Source organism: Diadema antillarum, unplaced genomic scaffold (genome assembly GCF_040938485.1).
Source record: "Diadema antillarum isolate AM-2024a unplaced genomic scaffold, OU_Dant_1.0 scf00000203, whole genome shotgun sequence".
Lineage (NCBI taxonomy): Eukaryota > Metazoa > Echinodermata > Echinoidea > Diadematoida > Diadematidae > Diadema > Diadema antillarum.
The window spans coordinates 441,511-467,782 of NW_027271092.1; the positions used below are offsets into that span (position 1 = coordinate 441,511).

At 37.0% G+C, this 26,272-nt stretch overlaps 1 protein-coding gene across 1 annotated transcript in view; it reads right to left on the bottom strand.

Annotated features, from left to right (window-relative positions):
• Positions 1 to 23,720: 23,720 nt before the first annotated feature.
• Positions 23,721 to 26,272, bottom strand: part of LOC139723954 (uncharacterized) — a 138,541-nt gene continuing 135,989 nt past the window's right edge. The window contains exons 24-25 of the mRNA XM_071635153.1: positions 25,983 to 26,107; positions 23,721 to 25,001 (exon numbers count right to left, since the gene is read on the bottom strand). Of these exons, the coding sequence (XP_071491254.1) occupies positions 24,924 to 25,001; positions 25,983 to 26,107 (203 nt within the window). The 3' untranslated portion in view covers positions 23,721 to 24,923. The remainder of the gene's footprint in view (positions 25,002 to 25,982; positions 26,108 to 26,272) is intronic.

Consider the following 26,272-nt stretch of genomic DNA (forward strand, 5'->3'; position numbering starts at 1 on the left):
CTGCACTTTTGGTGCAGTGTGCTGGCAAGGGTGTAGACATACCCCTCCCCCTCCCCCCTCCTATACACTAAAGAACAAAGTAGTTTAGGAGAGAAATAAATGTATGAGGACATTACACTGCAAATTTAACACAGAAATTGTTTACATATATGAATGAGGACAGTACATTGCTTCCTAAACTAATTTCTCTTCTTTTCTCTTCTTTTTCTTTCTCTCTATTGCATTTTTGGTGCAGTGTGCTGGCAAGGGTGTAGACATACACCTCCCCCTCCCCCTCCTATCCATGAAAGAACAAAGTTGTTTAGGAGAGAAATAAATATGTGAGAATATTACGATGCAAATGCAACATTGAACTTGTCGCAATAAATGTATGAGGACATTACACTGCAAATTTGACACAGAAATTGTTTACATATATGAATGAGGACACTACATTGCTTCCTATGCTAATTTCTCTTCTTTGTCTTACTCTCTACTGCATTTTTGGTGCAGTGTGCTAGCAATGGTGTAGACATCCCCCTCCCCCTGAATCACGACAGAACACACAACTTGTTTGCAAAAATGCGTGAGAATATCACACTGCAAATACAACATTGAACTTGTTCCAATAAATGTATGAGGACATAACACTGCAAATTTGACACAGAAATTGTTATCATATTCAAACGAGGACATATCATAGCTGAGCTATCAGCATATTCATTGAGGATCCCTATAGAAACCCTTTGCAGGTATTACTTACCACAGATTCTTCCATATCTTCATGAGCATCTTTTCCGCTGTTTCCTCCATTTACTGGGGTTTCCTTAGCCAGAGTGGACTGCAATTCATGGGAAAAAGACATGAAACATTTCATCAATGAAATACAGAACTATATGAGGACATTAAACCAGCAAATTCATCGAAGAAATTGTTTATATATATGAATGAGGACATTACATTGCTTCCTATGCTAATTTCTCTTCTTTTCTCTTCTTTTTCTTCCTCTCTACTGCATTTTTGGTGCAGTGTGCTGGCAATGGTATAGACATCCCCCTACCCCTGATGCACTACAGAACACACAACTTGTTTGCAAAAATGTGTGAGAATATTACACTGCAAATACAACAATGAACTTGTTTCAATAAATGTATGAGGACATAACACTGCAAATTTGACACAGAAATTGTTATCATATTCAAACGAGGACATACCATAGCTGAGCTATCAGCATTTTCATTGAGGATCCCTATAGAAACCCTTTGCAGGTATTACTTACCACAGATTCTTCCATATCTTCATGAGCATCTTTTCCGCTGTTTCCTCCATTTACTGGGGTTTCCTTAGCCAGAGTGGACTGCAATTCATAAGAAAAAGACATAAAACATTTCATCATTGAAATATAGAACTATATGAGGACATCACAACAGCAAATTCATCCAAGAAATTGTTTATATATAAGAATGAGGACATTACATTGCTTCCTGTGCTATTTCTCTTCTTTTCTCTTCTTTTTCTTTCTCTCTACTGCATTTTGGTGCAGTGTGCTGGAAAATATGTAGACATACCCCCCTACCCCTCACATATACAATAAAGGACACAGCGCTTGTTTGCATAAATGTGTGAAGATATTACACTGCAAATGCAACATTGACCTTGTTTCAATAAATGTATGAGGACATTACACTGCAAATTTACCACAGAAATTGTTTACATATATGAACGAGGACACAACATTGCTCCCTATGCTAATTTCTCTTCTTTTCTCTTCTTATTCTTTCTCTCTATTGCATTTTTGGTGCAGTGTGCTGGCAAGGGTGTAGACATACACCTCCCCCTCCCCCTCCCCCATCCTTATAGACTAAAGAACAAAGTAGTTTCGGAGAGAAATAAATGAGTGAGAATATTACACTGCAAATGCAACATTGAACTTGTTTCAATAAATGTATGAGGACATTACACTGCAAATTTGACACAGAAATTGTTTACATGAATGAGGACATTACATTGCTTCCTATGCTAATTTCTCTTCTTTGTCTTTCTCTCTATTGCATTTTTGGTCCAGTGTGCTGGCAATGGTGTAGACATGCCCCTCCCCCTGATACACTAAAGAACACACAACTTGTTTGCAAAAATGTGTGAGAATATTACACTGCAAATACAACAATGAACTTGTTTCAATAAATGTATGAGGACATAACACTGCAAATTTGACACAGAAATTGTTATCATATTCAAACGAGGACATACCATAGCTGAGCTATCAGCATATTTATTGAGGATCCCTATAGAAACCCTTTGCAGGTATTACTTACCACAGATTCTTCCATATCTTCATGAGCATCTTTTCCACTGTTTCCTCCATTTACTGGGGTTTCCTTAGCCAGAGTGGACTGCAATTCATAAGAAAAAGACATAAAACATTTAATCATTGAAATACAGAACTATATGAGGACATTACAACAGCAAATTCATCCAAACATTGTTTATATATAAGAATGAGGACACTACATTGCTTCCTATGCTAGTTTCTCTTCTTTTTCTTTCTCTCTACTGCACTTTTGGTGCAGTGTGCTGGCAAGGGTGTAGACATACCCCTCCCCCTCCCCCCTCCTATACACTAAAGAACAAAGTAGTTTAGGAGAGAAATAAATGTATGAGGACATTACACTGCAAATTCAACACAGAAATTGTTTACATATATGAATGAGGACAGTACATTGCTTCCTAAACTAATTTCTCTTCTTTTCTCTTCTTTTTCTTTCTCTCTATTGCATTTTTGGTGCAGTGTGCTGGCAAGGGTGTAGACATACACCTCCCCCTCCCCCTCCTATCCATGAAAGAACAAAGTTGTTTAGGAGAGAAATAAATATGTGAGAATATTACGATGCAAATGCAACATTGAACTTGTCGCAATAAATGTATGAGGACATTACACTGCAAATTTGACACAGAAATTGTTTACATATATGAATGAGGACACTACATTGCTTCCTATGCTAATTTCTCTTCTTTGTCTTACTCTCTACTGCATTTTTGGTGCAGTGTGCTAGCAATGGTGTAGACATCCCCCTCCCCCTGAATCACGACAGAACACACAACTTGTTTGCAAAAATGCGTGAGAATATCACACTGCAAATACAACATTGAACTTGTTCCAATAAATGTATGAGGACATAACACTGCAAATTTGACACAGAAATTGTTATCATATTCAAACGAGGACATATCATAGCTGAGCTATCAGCATATTCATTGAGGATCCCTATAGAAACCCTTTGCAGGTATTACTTACCACAGATTCTTCCATATCTTCATGAGCATCTTTTCCGCTGTTTCCTCCATTTACTGGGGTTTCCTTAGCCAGAGTGGACTGCAATTCATGGGAAAAAGACATGAAACATTTCATCAATGAAATACAGAACTATATGAGGACATTAAACCAGCAAATTCATCGAAGAAATTGTTTATATATATGAATGAGGACATTACATTGCTTCCTATGCTAATTTCTCTTCTTTTCTCTTCTTTTTCTTCCTCTCTACTGCATTTTTGGTGCAGTGTGCTGGCAATGGTATAGACATCCCCCTACCCCTGATGCACTACAGAACACACAACTTGTTTGCAAAAATGTGTGAGAATATTACACTGCAAATACAACAATGAACTTGTTTCAATAAATGTATGAGGACATAACACTGCAAATTTGACACAGAAATTGTTATCATATTCAAACGAGGACATACCATAGCTGAGCTATCAGCATTTTCATTGAGGATCCCTATAGAAACCCTTTGCAGGTATTACTTACCACAGATTCTTCCATATCTTCATGAGCATCTTTTCCGCTGTTTCCTCCATTTACTGGGGTTTCCTTAGCCAGAGTGGACTGCAATTCATAAGAAAAAGACATAAAACATTTCATCATTGAAATATAGAACTATATGAGGACATCACAACAGCAAATTCATCCAAGAAATTGTTTATATATAAGAATGAGGACATTACATTGCTTCCTGTGCTATTTCTCTTCTTTTCTCTTCTTTTTCTTTCTCTCTACTGCATTTTGGTGCAGTGTGCTGGAAAATATGTAGACATACCCCCCTACCCCTCACATATACAATAAAGGACACAGCGCTTGTTTGCATAAATGTGTGAAGATATTACACTGCAAATGCAACATTGACCTTGTTTCAATAAATGTATGAGGACATTACACTGCAAATTTACCACAGAAATTGTTTACATATATGAACGAGGACACAACATTGCTCCCTATGCTAATTTCTCTTCTTTTCTCTTCTTATTCTTTCTCTCTATTGCATTTTTGGTGCAGTGTGCTGGCAAGGGTGTAGACATACACCTCCCCCTCCCCCTCCCCCATCCTTATAGACTAAAGAACAAAGTAGTTTCGGAGAGAAATAAATGAGTGAGAATATTACACTGCAAATGCAACATTGAACTTGTTTCAATAAATGTATGAGGACATTACACTGCAAATTTGACACAGAAATTGTTTACATGAATGAGGACATTACATTGCTTCCTATGCTAATTTCTCTTCTTTGTCTTTCTCTCTATTGCATTTTTGGTCCAGTGTGCTGGCAATGGTGTAGACATGCCCCTCCCCCTGATACACTAAAGAACACACAACTTGTTTGCAAAAATGTGTGAGAATATTACACTGCAAATACAACAATGAACTTGTTTCAATAAATGTATGAGGACATAACACTGCAAATTTGACACAGAAATTGTTATCATATTCAAACGAGGACATACCATAGCTGAGCTATCAGCATATTTATTGAGGATCCCTATAGAAACCCTTTGCAGGTATTACTTACCACAGATTCTTCCATATCTTCATGAGCATCTTTTCCACTGTTTCCTCCATTTACTGGGGTTTCCTTAGCCAGAGTGGACTGCAATTCATAAGAAAAAGACATAAAACATTTCATCATTGAAATATAGAACTATATGAGGACATCACAACAGCAAATTCATCCAAGAAATTGTTTATATATAAGAATGAGGACATTACATTGCTTCCTGTGCTATTTCTCTTCTTTTTCTCTTCTTTTGCTTTCTCTCTACTGCATTATTGGTGCAGTGTGCTGGCAAGGGTGTAGACATACACCTCCCCCCTCCCTTATACACTAAAGAACAAAGTAGTTTAGGAGAGAAATAAATGTGTGAGAATATTACACTGCAAATGCAACATTGAACTTGTTTCAATAAATGTATGAGGACATTACACTGCACAGAAATTGTATATATATATGAATGAGGACATTACATTGCTTCCTATGCTAATTTCTCTTCTTTTTCTTTCTCTCTATTGCACTTTTAGTGCAGTGTGCTGGCAATGGTGTAGACATGCCCCTCCCCCTGATACATTAAAGAACACACAACTTGTTTGCAAAAATGTGTGAGAATATTACACTGCAAATACAACAATGAACTTGTTTCAATAAATGTATGAGGACATAACACTGCAAATTTGACACAGAAATTGTTATCATATTCAAACGAGGACATACCATAGCTGAGCTATCAGCATATTTATTGAGGATCCCTATAGAAACCCTTTACAGGTATTATTTACCACAGATTCTTCCATATCTTCATGAGCATCTTTTCCGCTGTTTCCTCCATTTACTGGGGTTTCCTTAGCCAGAGTGGACTGCAATTCATAAGAAAAAGACATAAAACATTTCATCATTGAAATATAGAACTATATGAGGACATTACAACAGCAAATTCATCGAAGAAATTGTTTATATATAAGAATGAGGACATTACATTGCTTCCTGTGCTATTTCTCTTCTTTTTCTCTTCTTTTTCTTTCTCTCTACTGCATTTTTGGTGCAGTGTGCTGGCAAGGGTGTAGACATACCCCTCCCCCCCCCCCCCCCTCCCTTATACACTAAAGAACAAAGTAGTTTATGAGAGAAATAAATGTGTGAGAATATTACACTGCAAATACAACAATGAACTTGTTTCAATAAATGTATGAGGACATTACACTGCACAGAAATTGTTTATATATATGAATGAGGACACAACATTGCTTCCTAGGCTAATTTCTCTTCTTTTCTCTTCTTTTTCTTTCTCTCTACTGCATTTTTGGTGCAGTGTGCTGGAAAATATGTAGACATACCCCCCTACCCCTCACATATACAATAAAGGACACAGCGCTTGTTTGCATGAATGTGTGAAGATATTACACTGCAAATGCAACATTGACCTTGTTTCAATAAATGTATGAGGACATTACACTGCAAATTTACCACAGAAATTGTTTACATATATGAACGAGGATACAACATTGCTCCCTATGCTAATTTCTCTTCTTTTCTCTTCTTATTCTTTCTCTCTATTGCATTTTTGGTGCAGTGTGCTGGCAAGGGTGTAGACATACACCTCCCCCTCCCCCTCCCCCATCCTTATAGACTAAAGAACAAAGTAGTTTCGGAGAGAAATAAATGAGTGAGAATATTACACTGCAAATGCAACATTGAACTTGTTTCAATAAATGTATGAGGACATTACACTGCAAATTTGACACAGAAATTGTTTACATGAATGAGGACATTACATTGCTTCCTATGCTAATTTCTCTTCTTTATCTTTCTCTCTATTGCATTTTTGGTCCAGTGTGCTGGCAATGGTGTAGACATGCCCCTCCCCCTGATACACTAAAGAACACACAACTTGTTTGCAAAAATGTGTGAGAATATTACACTGCAAATACAACAATGAACTTGTTTCAATAAATGTATGAGGACATAACACTGCAAATTTGACACAGAAATTGTTATCATATTCAAACGAGGACATACCATAGCTGAGCTATCAGCATATTTATTGAGGATCCCTATAGAAACCCTTTGCAGGTATTACTTACCACAGATTCTTCCATATCTTCATGAGCATCTTTTCCACTGTTTCCTCCATTTACTGGGGTTTCCTTAGCCAGAGTGGACTGCAATTCATAAGAAAAAGACATAAAACATTTCATCATTGAAATATAGAACTATATGAGGACATCACAACAGCAAATTCATCCAAGAAATTGTTTATATATAAGAATGAGGACATTACATTGCTTCCTGTGCTATTTCTCTTCTTTTTCTCTTCTTTTGCTTTCTCTCTACTGCATTATTGGTGCAGTGTGCTGGCAAGGGTGTAGACATACACCTCCCCCCTCCCTTATACACTAAAGAACAAAGTAGTTTAGGAGAGAAATAAATGTGTGAGAATATTACACTGCAAATGCAACATTGAACTTGTTTCAATAAATGTATGAGGACATTACACTGCACAGAAATTGTTTATATATATGAATGAGGACATTACATTGCTTCCTATGCTAATTTCTCTTCTTTTCTCTTCTTTTTCTTTCTCTCTACTGCATTTTTGGTGCAGTGTGCTGGAAAATGTGTAGACATACCCCCCTACCCCTCACATATACAATAAAGGACACAGCGCTTGTTTGCATAAATGTGTGAAGATATTACACTGCAAATGCAATATTGACCTTGTTTCAATAAATGTATGAGGACATTACACTGCAAATTCAACACAGAAATTGTTTACATATATGAACGAGGACACAACATTGCTCCCTATGCTAATTTCTCTTCTTTTCTCTTCTTATTCTTTCTCTCTATTGCATTTTTGGTGCAGTGTGCTGGCAAGGGTGTAGACATACACCTCCCCCTCCCCCTCCCCCATCCCTATACACTAAAGAACAAAGTAGTTTATGAGAGAAATAAATGAGTGAGAATATTACACTGCAAATGCAACATTGAACTTGTTTCAATAAATGTATAAGGACATTACACTGCAAATTTGACACAGAAATTGTTTACATGAATGAGGACATTACATTGCTTCCTATGCTAATTTCTCTTCTTTGTCTTTCTCTCTATTGCACTTTTGGTGCAGTGTGCTGACAATGGTGTAGACATGCCCCTCCCCCTGATACATTAAAGAACACACAACTTGTTTGCAAAAATGTGTGAGAATATTACACTGCAAATACAACAATGAACTTGTTTCAATAAATGTATGAGGACATAACACTGCAAATTTGACACAGAAATTGTTATCATATTCAAACGAGGACATACCATAGCTGAGCTATCAGCATATTTATTGAGGATCCCTATAGAAACCCTTTGCAGGTATTACTTACCACAGATTCTTCCATATCTTCATGAGCATCTTTTCCACTGTTTCCTCCATTTACTGGGGTTTCCTTAGCCAGAGTGGACTGCAATTCATAAGAAAAAGACATAAAACATTTCATCATTGAAATATAGAACTATATGAGGACATCACAACAGCAAATTCATCCAAGAAATTGTTTATATATAAGAATGAGGACATTACATTGCTTCCTGTGCTATTTCTCTTCTTTTTCTCTTCTTTTGCTTTCTCTCTACTGCATTATTGGTGCAGTGTGCTGGCAAGGGTGTAGACATACACCTCCCCCCTCCCTTATACACTAAAGAACAAAGTAGTTTAGGAGAGAAATAAATGTGTGAGAATATTACACTGCAAATGCAACATTGAACTTGTTTCAATAAATGTATGAGGACATTACACTGCACAGAAATTGTTTATATATATGAATGAGGACATTACATTGCTTCCTATGCTAATTTCTCTTCTTTTCTCTTCTTTTTCTTTCTCTCTACTGCATTTTTGGTGCAGTGTGCTGGAAAATGTGTAGACATACCCCCCCTACCCCTCACATATACAATAAAGGACACAGCGCTTGTTTGCATAAATGTGTGAAGATATTACACTGCAAATGCAATATTGACCTTGTTTCAATAAATGTATGAGGACATTACGCTGCAAATTCAACACAGAAATTGTTTACATATATGAACGAGGACACAACATTGCTCCCTATGCTAATTTCTCTTCTTTTCTCTTCTTATTCTTTCTCTCTATTGCATTTTTGGTGCAGTGTGCTGGCAAGGGTGTAGACATACACCTCCCCCTCCCCCTCCCCCATCCCTATACACTAAAGAACAAAGTAGTTTATGAGAGAAATAAATGAGTGAGAATATTACACTGCAAATGCAACATTGAACTTGTTTCAATAAATGTATAAGGACATTACACTGCAAATTTGACACAGAAATTGTTTACATGAATGAGGACATTACATTGCTTCCTATGCTAATTTCTCTTCTTTGTCTTTCTCTCTATTGCACTTTTGGTGCAGTGTGCTGACAATGGTGTAGACATGCCCCTCCCCCTGATACATTAAAGAACACACAACTTGTTTGCAAAAATGTGTGAGAATATTACACTGCAAATACAACAATGAACTTGTTTCAATAAATGTATGAGGACATAACACTGCAAATTTGACACAGAAATTGTTATCATATTCAAACGAGGACATACCATAGCTGAGCTATCAGCATATTTATTGAGGATCCCTATAGAAACCCTTTACAGGTATTACTTACCACAGATTCTTCCATATCTTCATGAGCATCTTTTCCGCTGTTTCCTCCATTTACTGGGGTTTCCTTAGCCAGAGTGGACTGCAATTCATAAGAAAAAGACATAAAACATTTCATCATTGAAATATAGAACTATATGAGGACATCACAACAGCAAATTCATCCAAGAAATTGTTTATATATAAGAATGAGGACATTACATTGCTTCCTGTGCTATTTCTCTTCTTTTTCTCTTCTTTTTCTTTCTCTCTACTGCATTTTTGGTGCAGTGTGCTGGCAAGGGTGTAGACATACCCCTCCCCCCCTCCTATACACTAAAGAACAAAGTAGTTTATGAGAGAAATAAATGTGTGAGAATATTACACTGCAAATGCAACATTGAACTTGTTTCAATAAATGTATGAGGACATTACACTGCGCAGAAATTGTTTATATATATGAATGAGGACATTACATTGCTTCTTATGCTAATTTCTCTTCTTTTCTCTTCTTTTTCTTTCTCTCTACTGCATTTTTGGTGCAGTGTGCTGGAAAATGTGTAGACATACCCCCCTACCCGTCACATATACAATAAAGGACACAGCGCTTGTTTGCATAAATGTGTGAAGATATTACACTGCAAATGCAACATTGACCTTGTTTCAATAAATGTATGAGGACATTACACTGCAAATTTAACACAGATATTGTTTACATATATGAACGAGGACACAACAATGCTCCCTATGCTAATTTCTCTTCTTTTCTCTTCTTATTCTTTCTCTCTATTGCATTTTTGGTGCAGTGTGCTGGCAAGGGTGTAGACATACACCTCCCCCTCCCCCTCCCCCATCCCTATACACTAAAGAACAAAGTAGTTTAGGAGAGAAATAAATGAGTGAGAATATTACACTGCAAATGCAGCATTGAACTTGTTTCAATAAATGTATGATGACATAAAACTGCAAATTTGACACAGAAATTGTTTACATATATGAATGAGGACATTATATTGCTTCCTATGCTAATATCTCTTCTTTTTCTTTCTCTCTATTGCATTTTTGGTGCAGTGTGCTGGCAATGGTGTAGACATGCCCCTCCCCCTCCTCCTCCCCCCCCCCCCCCCCCCCACCGCGATACACTTCAGAACACAGCACTTGTTTGCATAAATATGTGAGATTATTACACTGCAAATGCAACATTGAACTTGTTTCAATAAATGTATGAGGATATTACACTCCACAGAAATTGTTTATTGCCATATGAATGAGGACATTACATTGCTTCCTATGCTAATTTCTCTTCTTTTCTCTTCTTTTTCTTTCTCTCTCCTGCATTTTTGAAGCAGTGTGCTGGCAAGGGTGTAGACATACCCCCTCCCCCTCCCCTATACACTAAAGAACACAGCACTTGTTTGCATAAATGTGTGAGAATATTACACTGCAAATGCAACATTGAACTTATTTCAATAGATGTATGAGGACATTACACAGGTCTGCAAATTTGACACAGAAATTGTTTACATATATGAACGAGGACACAACATTGCTCCCTATGCTAATTTCTCTTCTTTTCTCTTCTTTTTCTTTCTCTCTACTGCATTATTGGTGCAGTGTGCTGGCAAGGGTGTAGACATACCCCTTCTCCCTCCCCCTCCCCCCTCCCCCTCCCCCCTCCCTTTACACTAAAGAACAAAGTAGTTTCGGAGAGAAATAAATGAGTGAGAATATTACACTGCAAATGCAACATTGAACTTGTTTCAATAAATGTATGAGGACATTACACTGCAAATTTTACACAGAAATTGTTTACATTTATGAATGAGGACATTACGTTGCTCCCTATGCTAATTTCTCTTCTTTTTCTTTCTCTCCATTGCACTTTTGGTGCAGTGTGCTGGCAATGGTATAGACATGCCCCTCCCCCTGATACACTAAAGAACACACAACTTGTTTGCAAAAATGTGTGAGAATATTACACTGCAAATACAACAATGAACTTGTTTCAATAAATGTATGAGGACATAACACTGCAAATTTGACACAGAAATTATTATCATATTCAAACGAGGACATATCATAGCTGAGCTATCAGCATATTTATTGAGGATCCCTAAAGAAACCCTTTGCAGGTATTACTTACCACAGATTCTTCATGAGCATCTTTTCTGCTGTTTCCTTTATTTACTGGGGTGTCCTTGGCCAGAGTGGACTGCAATTCATGGGAAAAGGCATAAAACATTTCATTATTGTCTTGATAGTTTCATAGTTGCACAAATAAGACGGTCATATTCTTAAATATCAACTGGTCAAATTTATTATTTCTCTCCTAAAATACTTGTACGATTGAGGGCATTATATTGCTGAGTTGCTTATTTCTCTTCCTCTCGCTTTTTTAATTCTCCACTGTTTTATTTATGCAGAAAATTGTCGCCATTTTGTGTTTTTTTTTTTTTTGGGGGGGGGGGGGGGACAATTGGGGAGGAAGACTTGAGAATCAAGTTTGGCAAACAATTTTTTTTTCATTAAGCACCCTGGAATTTTTTGAAACAATTGATAAATTACCACTTAACAGAATATTCCTAAAGGACGTTTTCTGAGGGTTTATTCTGAAATGTGGACCTGTCTATCAAAGTGAGATCCTTTTTTTATAGCTAAGTTTAGTCATTTACACACTGTAAGGACCACCTGTATTACGTAAGTTCAGCAGGGTTTTTTTTCTTTTACAATGGAATTACCTTGAATGTCAAAGGTCTACTAATGTTAGGTTACTTTATAAGCAAGTTTTTCACATTTAAGGTCCACCTTTTAACAAGTGCATACACTAGAATAAGCAACAAAAACATATATATTCACTTACCTGTCGCCACGGTAAATTCTCTACTCCATAGTCGTATGTCAGTTCAACACCTTCTTTAAGGTCCACCAAAGCAAACAGGCACAGATGGGGGAAGCTATCATCAAATGTGACCTTTTTCATGATGCTATTTGGACGGATGTGTTCATCGTTGACCCACCTTGCCAGGCAAGAATTGCTATCTGATGCATCAATCCTGGAGAGAGTGAACATACCCAGAACAGGAACTTTATATACAGTACTGGAAGTTTTCAACTCCCCTATCTGTCCCAAATGGTAAATCACTGCACTAAAATGAAAAATTAACTAGAAAAGCTGTGCTGTGTCCATAGGACACGGATGCCCAAGTTAATGTGATTAGTAAGCATTTCTTAGTTCTTTGGTGTGAAAAAGTTCATCAAAAATGTTGATCAATTTGCATATATAGGACTGTGACCTCTGGCCTCAGACCTCTGACCTGCAAACTCTGAATTTAGAAATTGACCTGTTTTAGTGTGCTCTACCTATACTCCAAATTACTTAAATCTGCCCAATATTTTTCAAGTTATTGCATGGAAACAAATTTGCATATATTATGACCTGTGACCTTTGACCTGCCAACTTTGAATTCGAACTTGACCTGTATTTCAGTGTGATATTTTACAAACCAAAAATTACTTAAATCTGTCCAAGATTTGTCAATTTATTGTGTGGAAACCAATGCGCATAAAGAATGAGTTGCGACCTGCCGACTCCAAATTCAAACGACCTGTATTTTAGTGTGATGTACCTACACAACAAAAATTATTCAAATCTGTCCAATATTTTTCAAGTTATCGGGTGGAAACCAATTTGGGGGATGGACGGACTAACAGGTGCAAAAGTTAATTCACTCTCCAGACTTCGTGGGGGGGGGGGGGTCATTATAAAACAACAAGTGATATACATGTACCAAAAAATACTAATATCCATCAATCATTTAATCAGTTTTGTGGATGGAAAACCACATTTGACCAATTTGTAAATATAATGAAGTGTGACCTTTGTATGTTAGTTTCGTCTCCCCCAAACCAACAATTATTGAAATCAGACCGATATCCCATGGAAACCCAATTTGGAGACGGAAGGACAGATGGACAGAAGGATAAAAAGGTGCAATGTTTTAATGCTCCCTCAAGACTTCATCTACAGAGGCCTAAAAAACAACAACATTTAAACAAACAGGACATTCGTTAGCTTTGTACCATATGACAGACAATACACATCAAAATAAAGGGAATAAAGAATAATTCTTCATATCCATATTTCGAGTAATCATAGCACTTTAGGAAACACAGTCTGTATGTCTGAATCAGGAACCTTATCAAAAGTCTCGTCTTGCGTCTTTAATCGTCTTCTTCTTTTACTTACATCGGCTTTCCCGATCCCCTATTGTCTGTCCATAGAGCTTTGGGAGCTTGAGCAAGACGCTGTGCAGGAGAGACACTAACAAAACATGTTCCAAATGGGCTCTGACTTTTGATAAGGTGCTTAACATTTATCCATGAACTAGTGAAAATCTGTTTACAGTGCAATTAAATTAGTAAAATAAATTAGTAAACTATTTCATGGCATCAAATCTTCCCTTTCAGATTGGTGATGGGGGGGGGGGGGATTTTGCTCTTCTTGTTTTGGGTAGGTAGCTAACGGATTGCATTTATTTGCTCTGTTGAGAATTGACCTATCCAAAACACTAAAATAATAAATTTTACAGCATGCAAATATCAACCAGCATACACTGAACATATAAGAGTCAATATACTATTTCAAATTACTGACCGATACTCCGTATTTCTGTGAGAAAAATGGAAAATGTAATCCACATTCTCTTCATCTTCGTCATTAGCAATGGACAGAGCTCCACGATATTCAAGCAGGAAATCTCCCTTAAGAAATGGTCTTGTGGTCACAAGTCCATGTCCTAGAAATGGAGAAGGAAAACTACATTTAAAACACATTTATATTTTTATAAAACTTATGGCAAACAAAGTTTTCAACAATACTGTTTCAAGCAATCATGGCCATACACAGAAATGAGGTGGGGGTGGGTGTTGCCCCCAGAAATTTTGAAAACTGACATTTGTTTCTACTGAAAATTTTCAGACAATCCATCAAAAGTGTGCACCAAATTTCACTGTTAAAAATGCAAAAGCACCCTTGTGACCAGCTCAGTCACTTCGCTCCCTCGTTTTCAGGTTTTCAAAGTTTGTATGTGTTTTGCTCCCCCCCCCCCCCAAAAAAAAAAAAAAAAAAAATTCTGTGTATGGCCTTGCATGTATTAAATCGTTATGTGGTCATTATCATTTGCCTCGCTTGTACAGCCCGCTGCCCTTGGCAAGGAGAAATTTCTACCTCCCTGGACAGTCCTTAGTGATTCATCCTTTACAAATTTACCATTCCGGTTTCTAACAAGTAGCATATAAAGTGTTTCACATATGGTACTGGTTGCCAGGGAAACAGTAAAATTTGAAACCTCTCTTGAGACCATTCATACTGTGATAACATAAGAACTTTACCATATCTAAAGACTTAGCCAACTCCAGTGGATAATGTTGTCATTGACTCCACTGAGATTTCTAAATAAATACAGGGACTTACATGTATGATGCTTTCTTGCAAGATAAGCCTTTTGATACACGTACATATATACTATCTTATCTGTCAATTTCTAGCTCTTTTTGTAACCTTTTTATTAGGGGAAGACAAGAGGCCTTATACAATACCATCCTAAAGTAAAAGTGCTTTTTTAGTACAGTAATCTTTGTTGTTGTTGTTAATTCATCCCAGAGGAGTTAGGAATGCAAAGTCCCACAAACCCAATGTACATCCCCCCCCCCCCCCCCCCCCCCCGAACAATGTCGGTGAATGAGTGCAATTGCACTTTGTTTAGATAGCAAAAAGTAGGTCACCTGGACAGTCTAATACATGCACCTCAGGCATAAACGTGCAGATTGCTTGACATTCAACATCCCCCCCCCCCCCACAAAGGATGATCCCCTGTGGGTCTACACAGAGAAAGATTACCCTCCTTAAGTAGCCCTTGACACAAGTAGCACATAAAGTGTTTCATATATGGTACAGGTTGGCAGGGAAACAGTAAAATTTGAAACCTCTTCATTGACCAGTTCAATACTACCACTCCTTAAACTACAAAGAGATAATCTACGTGTACCTATGTCGTCGTTGAGAAAAACCTTCCTGAAACCTTCTTGATCTTTTCCCAGCTTACACCAATGCTCCGCCATAAGACTGGGTGAGATGCGGACACGCCGCTTTTTTCGTCCTGGAATACTCTGTCAATAGGGGATTATGAAATGCTGTACATGAACATCCAGCTGCATACTTATATGTAAAGTAATATATCATTTCATTTCTTTTCTTTTCTTTTCTTTTCACTTTTTCTCTAGAATCTAAAACATAAACATATCTTTGATAAATATCTATTCATATCTAATCCAGGGGAAAAAACCCCTCTTTTTTCTGTACGAGGGGCTATTTTTTCCTACCTCTGTTCATTCCAAATTAAATTCTCTATTGAATCTAATAGCAATTTATGGGGGCTCTTTTGCAACTTACAAGGGCTATTTTTCACATTTTGGGGCAAATCGCCTTTACCCTCCTGTATTTTTCCCCTGATCTAGCCTATAGTCTTTATATCATAAGTGTAAAAACAGACTGTACTGTAGGCCTAGTCTAACTCCAGTCTACAGAGCTGTGCCACAAGCACTGTAGCACACTAACACTCATGCCAGGTTATCATCAGATAACCTAGCACTCAGGTCTAGCATAGTGCAAATTGCTCACAATAGAAAAGTAGCGTTCTCTAGATCTAGACGTTCTATCAGAATTCTAATATAGAGGAACAAGAGCAGTGATCAGAAAAATATTGTTAAAAATTCACTTGATCATGGTAATTTAGATCCAATTGAAGGTATGGACTGAAAATAGGATATAGGATATTTTATCATTACAGGTGTACATGCCAAAAAATTATATATAGACCTATGTTCCAAGAATTTGCTGATTATCTTGGTGATTTCTATCTCCAAATATAGAGGGCCGCATGTCACTTAAATTTGCACAGCTCAGCATACCAATGCCAATGACTCCCTGAGTTACCCGTAAATTACGTGATTATCATCACCCCTTTTCCATTGACTAATACCCACAATTTTAAATTAATTATTTTCGAAGCAGTGGATCGAGTCTCCTTTGTGAACTGCTGGTAACGTCGTTCGTCGTCCATTACATTTTAGACTAGCAGCAGGCGTTCACAGCTTCAGCCTCAGCCTCAGGCTTCATTCATGTTGTACACAGGTGCGTGAGTGCAAAGGAACAAGTGGACACCAACATTATCGTGGTTTCTGTCACCATGACTATGATCTTAAACTTGACATTAAAACATAAAAGAATGAATAGATCTGCGGACGGTACCGCTAGTTTTCTTACCATTGACATCGTTGACATTTGATAAGCGGTCCTCGAAGGCGAGCTCAAACCTCTTTTCACACATTACGATCCGGATCCATACGGTGCATGCTGCTCATACTTCACCTACAGTATACCGTACTACCGCGCGCTACACGCTAGCGCTATCGCTGATCGCTAGCGAAGCGCGCGCTAGCGCCCTAGCGCTAGCTAGCTGCAGCACTGCTTAATCGCGTGCGCGATCGCCAGGATCTGTGTGTTCACAGGGGGCGCTCTTAACTTTTTCTTTAACACACGTTGCTGCATCGACGGGAGTGTTATGTGTGTCAACTTCATACTTTTCGAACGTCCGAGGACAAGCCGAATATCGGGTCAGATGCGTCCTCGGACGTAGAATATCATTTTGCACGTCTATTCCTTCCGAGGACAGCATGTTACGTCCTCGGACGTAGATTTTGTCCTCGGACAAAAGGTGTGTTTTCATACCATTGGTCTCGGACGATCAGTGATGTATACGCACGCACACATACATGCACACACACACTCACACACACACGATGATAAGCGATGCACGTACAAAGTTGCATATTTTCATTAGATGACTGGCAAATAAGACTATTCGGAAAACGACTGTTTCGTTTTCGAAAAAAATTTCTAAACATGGCTCTGCTTTTTAAACAATTTCGCCATTGGTTCGGTGGTGATTTTTCCCTATATGATTGAGAAAGGAGGTTATTTATGTAACATACTGTGTTGAGAATGTTGAAATGCACAGTCCGTTACTTCGCTCACATTGTTAACAGCGATATATACAATGACTCCCCCCGGAGAATATTTTTCCATAGACAAAGCACGTACATTCGTGACAGCGATATCATCGGTATTATCGTTAACGGGCAGCAGTGCGAAATTCTTGCCACTTCTGGCAAGATATGCGACTTGCTGTTTTCGACAAGTGGTCCTGACTGTCAAAATTTCGACAGATGATAGAAGATACATCAGACTAAAAAATCATGTCAAAATCAGAAAATGGCAGGTTTTCACCAGTTTTGATGCTCTGACTTCAAACTTGATTTTCTCGGCTTCAACTGTACACGACTTCAGGATTCTTTTGTTGTGGTGGGTTTCATGTGAATATACTGTATATGCAAATAAGTGACTTGATGATGTCATTGCCTTACATCTTGCCATATGGTTTGTACACATATCTTGAAATTGATTAGATTACTTTAAAACATTTTCGTTAGTTGTGAAAAACACTTGTTCATTTCCATAGCATAGCATTTGTGTCTGAAATACCTCAAGATGAATTCTTATGTTCTAGCTGCATCTTTGAATAGCGCTTTCACCGGTACTAAACCTGTTTGTCGCCATGCATTAACCTCATCACACAGCACTGTATTTATGGTGGTGATTTGAGGAGTGTAAATCTGCATCAATTGCTAAACAGTCGTGATGTGCACAATATTGGTTTGTCTTCAGTGTCAAATCAATCATTTGTGTAAGCTAGAGCTCTCTTGAACCATATACTGCAATGTCTGTTGATTTTTTTTTTAAATTGTACTTTTTGGAGTAGACTTTGTGATGGATCGAGTTAACTGTTCAGAAGACAGAATACACGTACATGTCTACGACAATTACAAATGAATCAATACATGATATACACTTGTATAATACAGTGGAAACTTAGCAAAGAAGATCCTTGGGACCAAGTCAATTTGTTCTTTATATCAGATATATTTGTTATATCAATCATCAGTAAACAATATTAAACAAAGGAAATAAACTCTTTGGGACCGTAGAAATTAATTTGTTATATCAGGTATTTTGTTATATTGGGTCCCTTAACCAATATCCAGTTTCCACTGTACTCTGTATTGATTGAAAGTCATGGCATGCATGCTTTCCAAGAGTTTGTATTAAAGACTAATTTTTCTTTTAATATGCCTTCACATTTGCTCATCTGTCACTACTACTATGCATGAACTATGATGGTCTTCAGTGACTACTCTGCAACCAGACTGTCAATTGTGGCATAAATTTGTATATGTGCACGTTTGCATGTGTGATGATGAAGGCAATGATGTGACAGTGATATTTTTGTTGTACAGTACACGCTTTGTTCCAGTGATATCATTGATTGTATTTTGTTTTATACTTACATTGATGATGAATTTTATATTATTGAAACCAAATAAAGATTATTTGAAAAACCAACCAAAGAGTGTGTGTGTAAAGTATTGACTGATCATGAGATGTTCCCACATAGCACTGGCTGAGAATGAAAAGGGTGTTAAGTCGCCACTAAAGCCATAGTGTTCCAGGCACCTTCACGCTCTTCTCATTCTCAGCCAATTATTATTATTATTATTATACTCTTTATTCGCTTCTTACAAAGCACATATAGTATATACAATAAAATATTTCTAAAAACATGCAGATACAATGTATGGATACAGAAATAATGTATTAAACACACACACACACACAAAAAAATAACAGACACACACATAAATTTAAAAATACCTTCAGGGACAATTATAGATGCTCTGTCAGTATGCTAATAACTAAATATTGAGGTATCTTTCATACCATGTTTATCAACTGATATGGGTTGAGAAAGAAAAACTCAATTTTGAGAAGCTGTTGCTAGGGATTATCAGCATCTTTAACTACCACCACCGAAGGAGTAGTGATTCCTTGAGGGATGGGGACATCCCCCCCCCCCCCCCACCAATTGTAAAGCTGAATATTCTTATCTTTTTTAACGTTTTTAGCATTTTTCATAGAAATTGTATCTGTGAACCTGTTCAAAAGATTGAACATTTCTGATTTATTTATTGAAATTTTTAAATATTCCACCAAAAGTGTGCACAACATTAAATTTCAATTTCAAGAATGCAATTGAAGTTCCCTCATGTCAGAGGGGACACCCTGTCCCACAACCTCCTTCTGTTAACCTCCACAAACTTAATACATAGTGAAGATGCACATGCAGTAATAATATAATCACTCACTCATGATTGTCATGTCTTTAACCATTGCTAAAATCTGCCAACACCACCACCATTACTATCATCATGGCAAATACATGTAACATCCACATCTCCACTAAAATCATCACTGTCACATACATCAACACTAACATTACAAATGCCATCACCATTGCAAACACCATTGCCATTTCTGTCATCAACACCATTAACATCATCACCACCATCATCACCACTACCACCACCACCATCAAACAATCATCATCACCACCACCATCACCTTTACCATCACCTTAACCATCATCACAAAACCATCATCATAACCACCACCACCACTACCATTGCCATCATCACCACTGTCAACACCATCATCATCACACCATCGCTATCACCACCATCACTGCTACCACCACCATCATCGCACAATTGTCACACCACCGCCATCACCATCATCACCCCCACTATCAACACCATCATCACCACCACTATCACCACTGTCATCATCACAAAATCGTCATAATCACCACCACCACACCACCACCATCATCACAAAACCATCTTCATCACCACCACCACACCATCATCACCATTACCACCACCATCACCACAAAATTATCATCATAACCACGACCACACCACCACCATTATCACCACCATCACCATTATCACCACCATCACACAATCATCATCCCCACTACTATCATCATCACACCATCACTATCACCACCACCATCATCACAAAACCATCATCGCCACTACCATCATCACCAGTAATATTTCGCATTCACAAGTACAGAAGCACTTCAGTGATAACCAGCAGTATAATCACATCACAGGTTTTAATACAAAAAGCACCATAAAATCATATAAATCTACACTGTAAGTAAGAGTACAACTATTTACACTATGGTACACAAACCAGGCACTGTGCCCTTGTCAATTCTGCAAATACAGCAAGTGCATAGATCACGGTACTAGTTACTCTCATTCTCATTCCACACTTGGTATCATAATATAATTATGTAGCTTGCCTTGGTGCTGCAAAAAGGATAAAAACAATGGTACGGCATATGAGCCTCCTGTGACAGGCTTCTACCAGGTCTTCTTCAGACTGAGTTGACTTATACTCTGGAAGCAACATTGAGTTTTGGAAGGCCTCTATTCACTAGTATGATCAAGTTTTAGCTTAGTTAGAATTGATTTGTCTTTCAGCCTTGTGCCTTTCCAAGGCACAATGTACCTACAAACCTAATGTGAATAAGTTCTGGCTGTATAAAGACACAACTGTCTGGGAGCCAGAGTAGCAAAGCCAACTTTAAAGGAGGCAACGTAAGGTAATTTTTTTTTTTTTTTTGTTCAAGTACAATTCTTGAAAGTTCTAGGGAAATTAATGTCTCCAAGTGCTTAGATAAGGCATAGCTACAATAATTGCCATGAACATGCAACTAACATGCTCACTTCATGAATGTAGGATTAAAAACAGAAATAAAAACCAGATTGTTCTGGATTATTAGATACATATATTGCTCATGTAGTCGAAAAAAGTTGCAGCAAAAGCTTTGTCATAACCATCTTGCTTTACCATTTCTGCATACAGACACAAATTGTTACACCACTACACATATACAATAACTTCCCCTTTCAAAATTGCTCCAGACATATTCATCAGAAAAATTGTGCACTGTGTGAAGGCACAATAAGTGGAATATTCCTCACAGCAGTGTAGAAATTTTTGTTAGCTCAATATGACACAAACAAAAGAAAATGTGCCAATATTTTGTTTACTACATTAGTTTGTCAACATGAACTACCAGTAGCAGTGCCGTTAACACAGTGGCAGTCTGCAAAAGTAAGAACAAGCAAAGTTTATCTTTTTGCCATGGATTAAAAACATTTTACTCACACCAAAATTTCCACTTTTACAGAGGCTGGTATAGGAGTTCCACTTTTGTCCTGTAGCATTACACCAAACAACTTCTGCAGCAACTGCACTCATATTTAATTATACTACTTGACATTTTGTGTTCATTTTCACATTCAAATACATGGAGCTAATTGTAGTTATCCTGAGAATTAGTAATGTATCAAATTTTATAAAATTGCCATTTTACACCCTCCATCCAAAATGTGAATTTTTGCAACTGAATTCTAATAGCGCTTTTCCTGTACAAGTTGAGATTTATGCATAATATTTAAAGTACGTACTAGAACAAAGGGTCAGTAGAGAATAAAAAACATATGTACATGTATGGGAGAATATATTTTAACAGTTTTCTGCATTGATACTGTTGTCAACTCTCATGAAAGGAAAGCATTACATACATTGTACATTTAGATTTCACATTTGACAATAATTAAATCTTAAATCTATTTCATATACAATTCCATACAAAGGCTTTCAGCAAATTTTCAGGACAAAGATTTTGGTACATTAGGAATAACCTATGATCTCCACTCTTTACTATTGATTCCTCAGAATCATTTCATATGAATTGCCATAATTGGACCAAATCTGTTCTATAGCAAACAAAACTTTGCTCTGCGTACTTTCACTCTAAACAAAGGCATAAATAAGACAAAGCAGAGCTTCAGTATCTACCCGTACACAATCAAATCCATGCAGCACCATCATACAGCCAATAAGCTTCAAACTTGCGTACAAAGAATAGAAATGCAGTTTCCAAGAACTTTTGAAAAATTAAGTTTGTAAGTTCGATATGTTCAATTTTAATAGTACCATCATTGATATACTCTTGTGATACATACTATGGCTATAAAGCTGCAGATAAGGTGAATGAGTTAATGGTATTAGTGATGGGGCTTACTTTTAACATTTCTTGATCAGTCATGATTTAAACCAAATTATGACTTTTAAGGCATGTTTTCATGCTCCTGTTATATAGGGACATACATACATACAATGACATATTGCATTAAAATATTAAAAAAAAATCGGCAAAGTCTATCATTTGTTTCCCCATGACATCCTCATAAGGCAACAGCAGCATTGAAAAAAAAAAAAAAGGTTCAGAACTTGCTTTATGAAATTGATTTTGTGCAGCAGGTTTCCTTTTAGTGTGGGGCAGCATGCTTTTTCAAGAAAAATAAAATATCTTGTTAGTGGGGGAGACTCCTCACAAACTTTGTGCGTGAACAGTTTTAATGTATTAAAAAATAAAAATCCCAATACGAAATGGGACTCAAGGCTTGCTCAAAATATCTAGTCGCAAGATCCAAATAATCATAAAAGAATAACTGTATTTCCCTTTGAAGAAAAACAAACTTTCATAAGGCGATGAAAATCCCTCTCATACAAGATGAAAGGTACACTCACTGAGAACCAAACATGCTTTTATCAACACACACAGATGTACCCCTTTAAACCATTGATTCCTTGTTACAATTTTAAGAACAAAAAATATAAACTTCCGACAAGTACTTCCTACATGCCCTTTGTAACAAAAAAAAGCAAGAACAATTACAAAAACAAACCACCATAACATCACAAATAAAAGACTAACTTGCTTTTATCAACAAACACCGATGTACCCCTTTCAACCGTGGACTCTTTCTTTACACTATAAAGAACAAGAAATATAAGTCAACTTCTGACAAGTACTTCCTACATGCTTGTAACAAAAAAAGAGCAAAAACAATTACAAAAACAAACCACCATGACATCACAAATAAAAGACTAGGATGATGATATGAGTAGAAGTAACTGTAAAACAATGCAGACTTGTATTCCCCCTTAAAAGGTTGTATAGTTTTTGTTGAGACCTACCTACAGGTTTCTAACATTTTTGGGTGAGATAATGAGAAACCTCTCATGAAATATGAAAGAGCATGTAATTCCAAGAGGAATTCAACATTTATTTGATTACAACTGGTTTTGCAATGGCTGAGATATCCAAAACAGAGCGATCATTATGATCGCTTTGTTTTACTTTGTTTTTGGATGTCTCAGCCATTTCAACACCAATTTTCATTGAATGAACTTTTAATTCCACTTAGAATGGTATGGTCTGTACTATTTCATAGGAGGTTTCTCGATATCTCACAAAAAGTTAAAAGCCCAATTCTCATCTCCACCAATACTATACCATCCCTTTAACACACAAGTGCAGCACTGAGGTTTAGTAGCACCAATTTGTATTATTGCTTTTAACACACAAAAATGCCATTGCTATGGTCTTCACATTACCATTACATCCATAGCACCCTGTTAAATCCTGGAAATGGTTTAATTCAAAAGAAGAAAAGAGTATTTCATTACTGCTTAGCAGTGTTATTAATACATATTATTATGCTCCAAAGTATTGAAATACGTACTTGATTAATTTACACATTTTGTTCGTAGTTTGTCACAAAAATACATCATTTCATACCGATCAGAAAAAGTCTTGAAAATGTCTATATTTATATACAATGATAAAACCCAAAAAGGGGGGAGTTTCTATCACACTAGCATAATGAGACAAATGTACTTCAAATACACAGCACAAGCTGGAAAGACGTGGATGGGGAACAAAGTTTCTAATCCCAATTTCACCGTTTAAACTCTTTCTTTTGGCCAAAGTCACCAATATCTATCTTTCATTTTCTGCTAACAGACCAAAAGTCAGGACCAATCACCAAAATCATAATGTTAAATTCCCACACATTTTCTACATAGGTATAAATTATTTACATCATCTTGGTGCATAAAGTTTTAATGCTAATTCTGTCCATTGTAGATAACTTGCTGTTACAAAAGAGTAGAATGCATAGAAAGTCCAAATAAGGAAGCTACACGATCATTAAGGATAATTAAGGCATTGTGGTTCAGTACTTATAAATACATGTACCTGGACATCCATTACTGTTATTTTAGGGCTACCATTATGTTCAAAGTTATGGTCCTGAATCATTCCTTTGACAAAACTGCTAGGAAAATAAACCTAAAAGGAAAAAAAAATCTAACTTCACAAAAAAAAGGCTCATGTTTTTCATTCATTTCACACTAGAGACACAAGCACTCATTTCATTCATTATCAACCCTCCTGCAATTTCAAAAGAAAGAAAAAAAAATGTACTTTAAAGTCTTGGCAGCCCACCCCACTTTTTGAGAATTAAATAGCTTTTTATATTATCCATACAGAATGTATTTACAGCGATGTTCCAAGGGAATCATCTCTCAGTTTATGACGTTGATGTTCCCTGGAAACTTTCTGTCCTCGATCACACCACTTTGCCAGTCTTCGACGTGTCGTAACTGTCACAGGAATGAAATGTGAGAGAGAAGAAAGTCATCATCAATATCTGATAACAGATATGGAAAGAGCCTGTTCTCGAATATAAAAATTCTTTATCACTTGTAGGTAAAGCAAAATGTCTAATGTCATTTTTTTTTCACTGCACAATTCCTTTTTGAGTGGCATAGATTATGCTGCTGAGCAAGCTAGACTGTTTGGCGTGAAAGATGTTGATATTTTACAGAGACATACATGTTTACAAATCATATAAGTTTGTTATGCAGATTTCCAGTCACACACTAATGACATATCAATTTGCCTTCATGTTTATAAATTCTTTCTTTGTCAACGGTGAAATTTCCTTAAGGAGTACAAACAAATGTTACTTTCTGCAGTACATTGTAAATACTGCATTATATCACCTGTTCAAAGCCATCCCTATCTATAGCAGTGTGAGTGGACTGGTGCCTCTTACAACTTATATCACCAAGGGGCTGTTTCTCAAAGCTCTAAAAGCAATTGTTTAGTTCAATTGAGCTGATCTTAGGGACAATATTGGGATCAATCAATCCCAAGATGTTGGGAACTGTTTCACTAAGCCATTTGGGATCAATACCTTGTGCCAACCCTGCCACATTGCAATGTTTTTATTTTCGTGAATTTCATATGTGGGTGCTCTTTGCAAGATTAACAACAAGCATATTTATTAACTCTGATCTCAACATGAATGCAACGTGCATGCGTACATTTCTCTGTTCATTAATTCTGTACTCAATGATCACAAATTTAACTGCTTTACATGGCAAAATCATCAGGAAGTCCCAATTCATGAAAAATTAGACTTGTTGAATATATGGCGTAATACATCTTGAATGTGATCTCTTAATCTATTTAAATCCTTCCCAACTAGACCTGATGTGAATCTGGCCCATTTTTGGGTTCATAGTCTGACTTGATATAGTTCCCATGGTAGTGAAACAGGGTCCAGACCTCAATCTTACCCTGATTTCCATGCGAGTATTGTTGCGCCTCAGTTCTTCTATAATGTTGGTCATGGAGTCCACTTTCTTCATCAAATCTGTTATCAGTTCCTGCATCTCCTCAAAATTCTCACATGTGGGACAGGCTGTTGGTAAAAGGAGGGGGGGGGGGGGAGACAGGTTGAAGTTAGAGCACCTAAGACATACCATCTTGTCCTGGAAGAATTACTGATATTAATCATGTTTTCCTCGTTAGATTGACACCTGAATTTCACTGTGTACTTTGTATCAAGATTATTAGAACTTGTTGA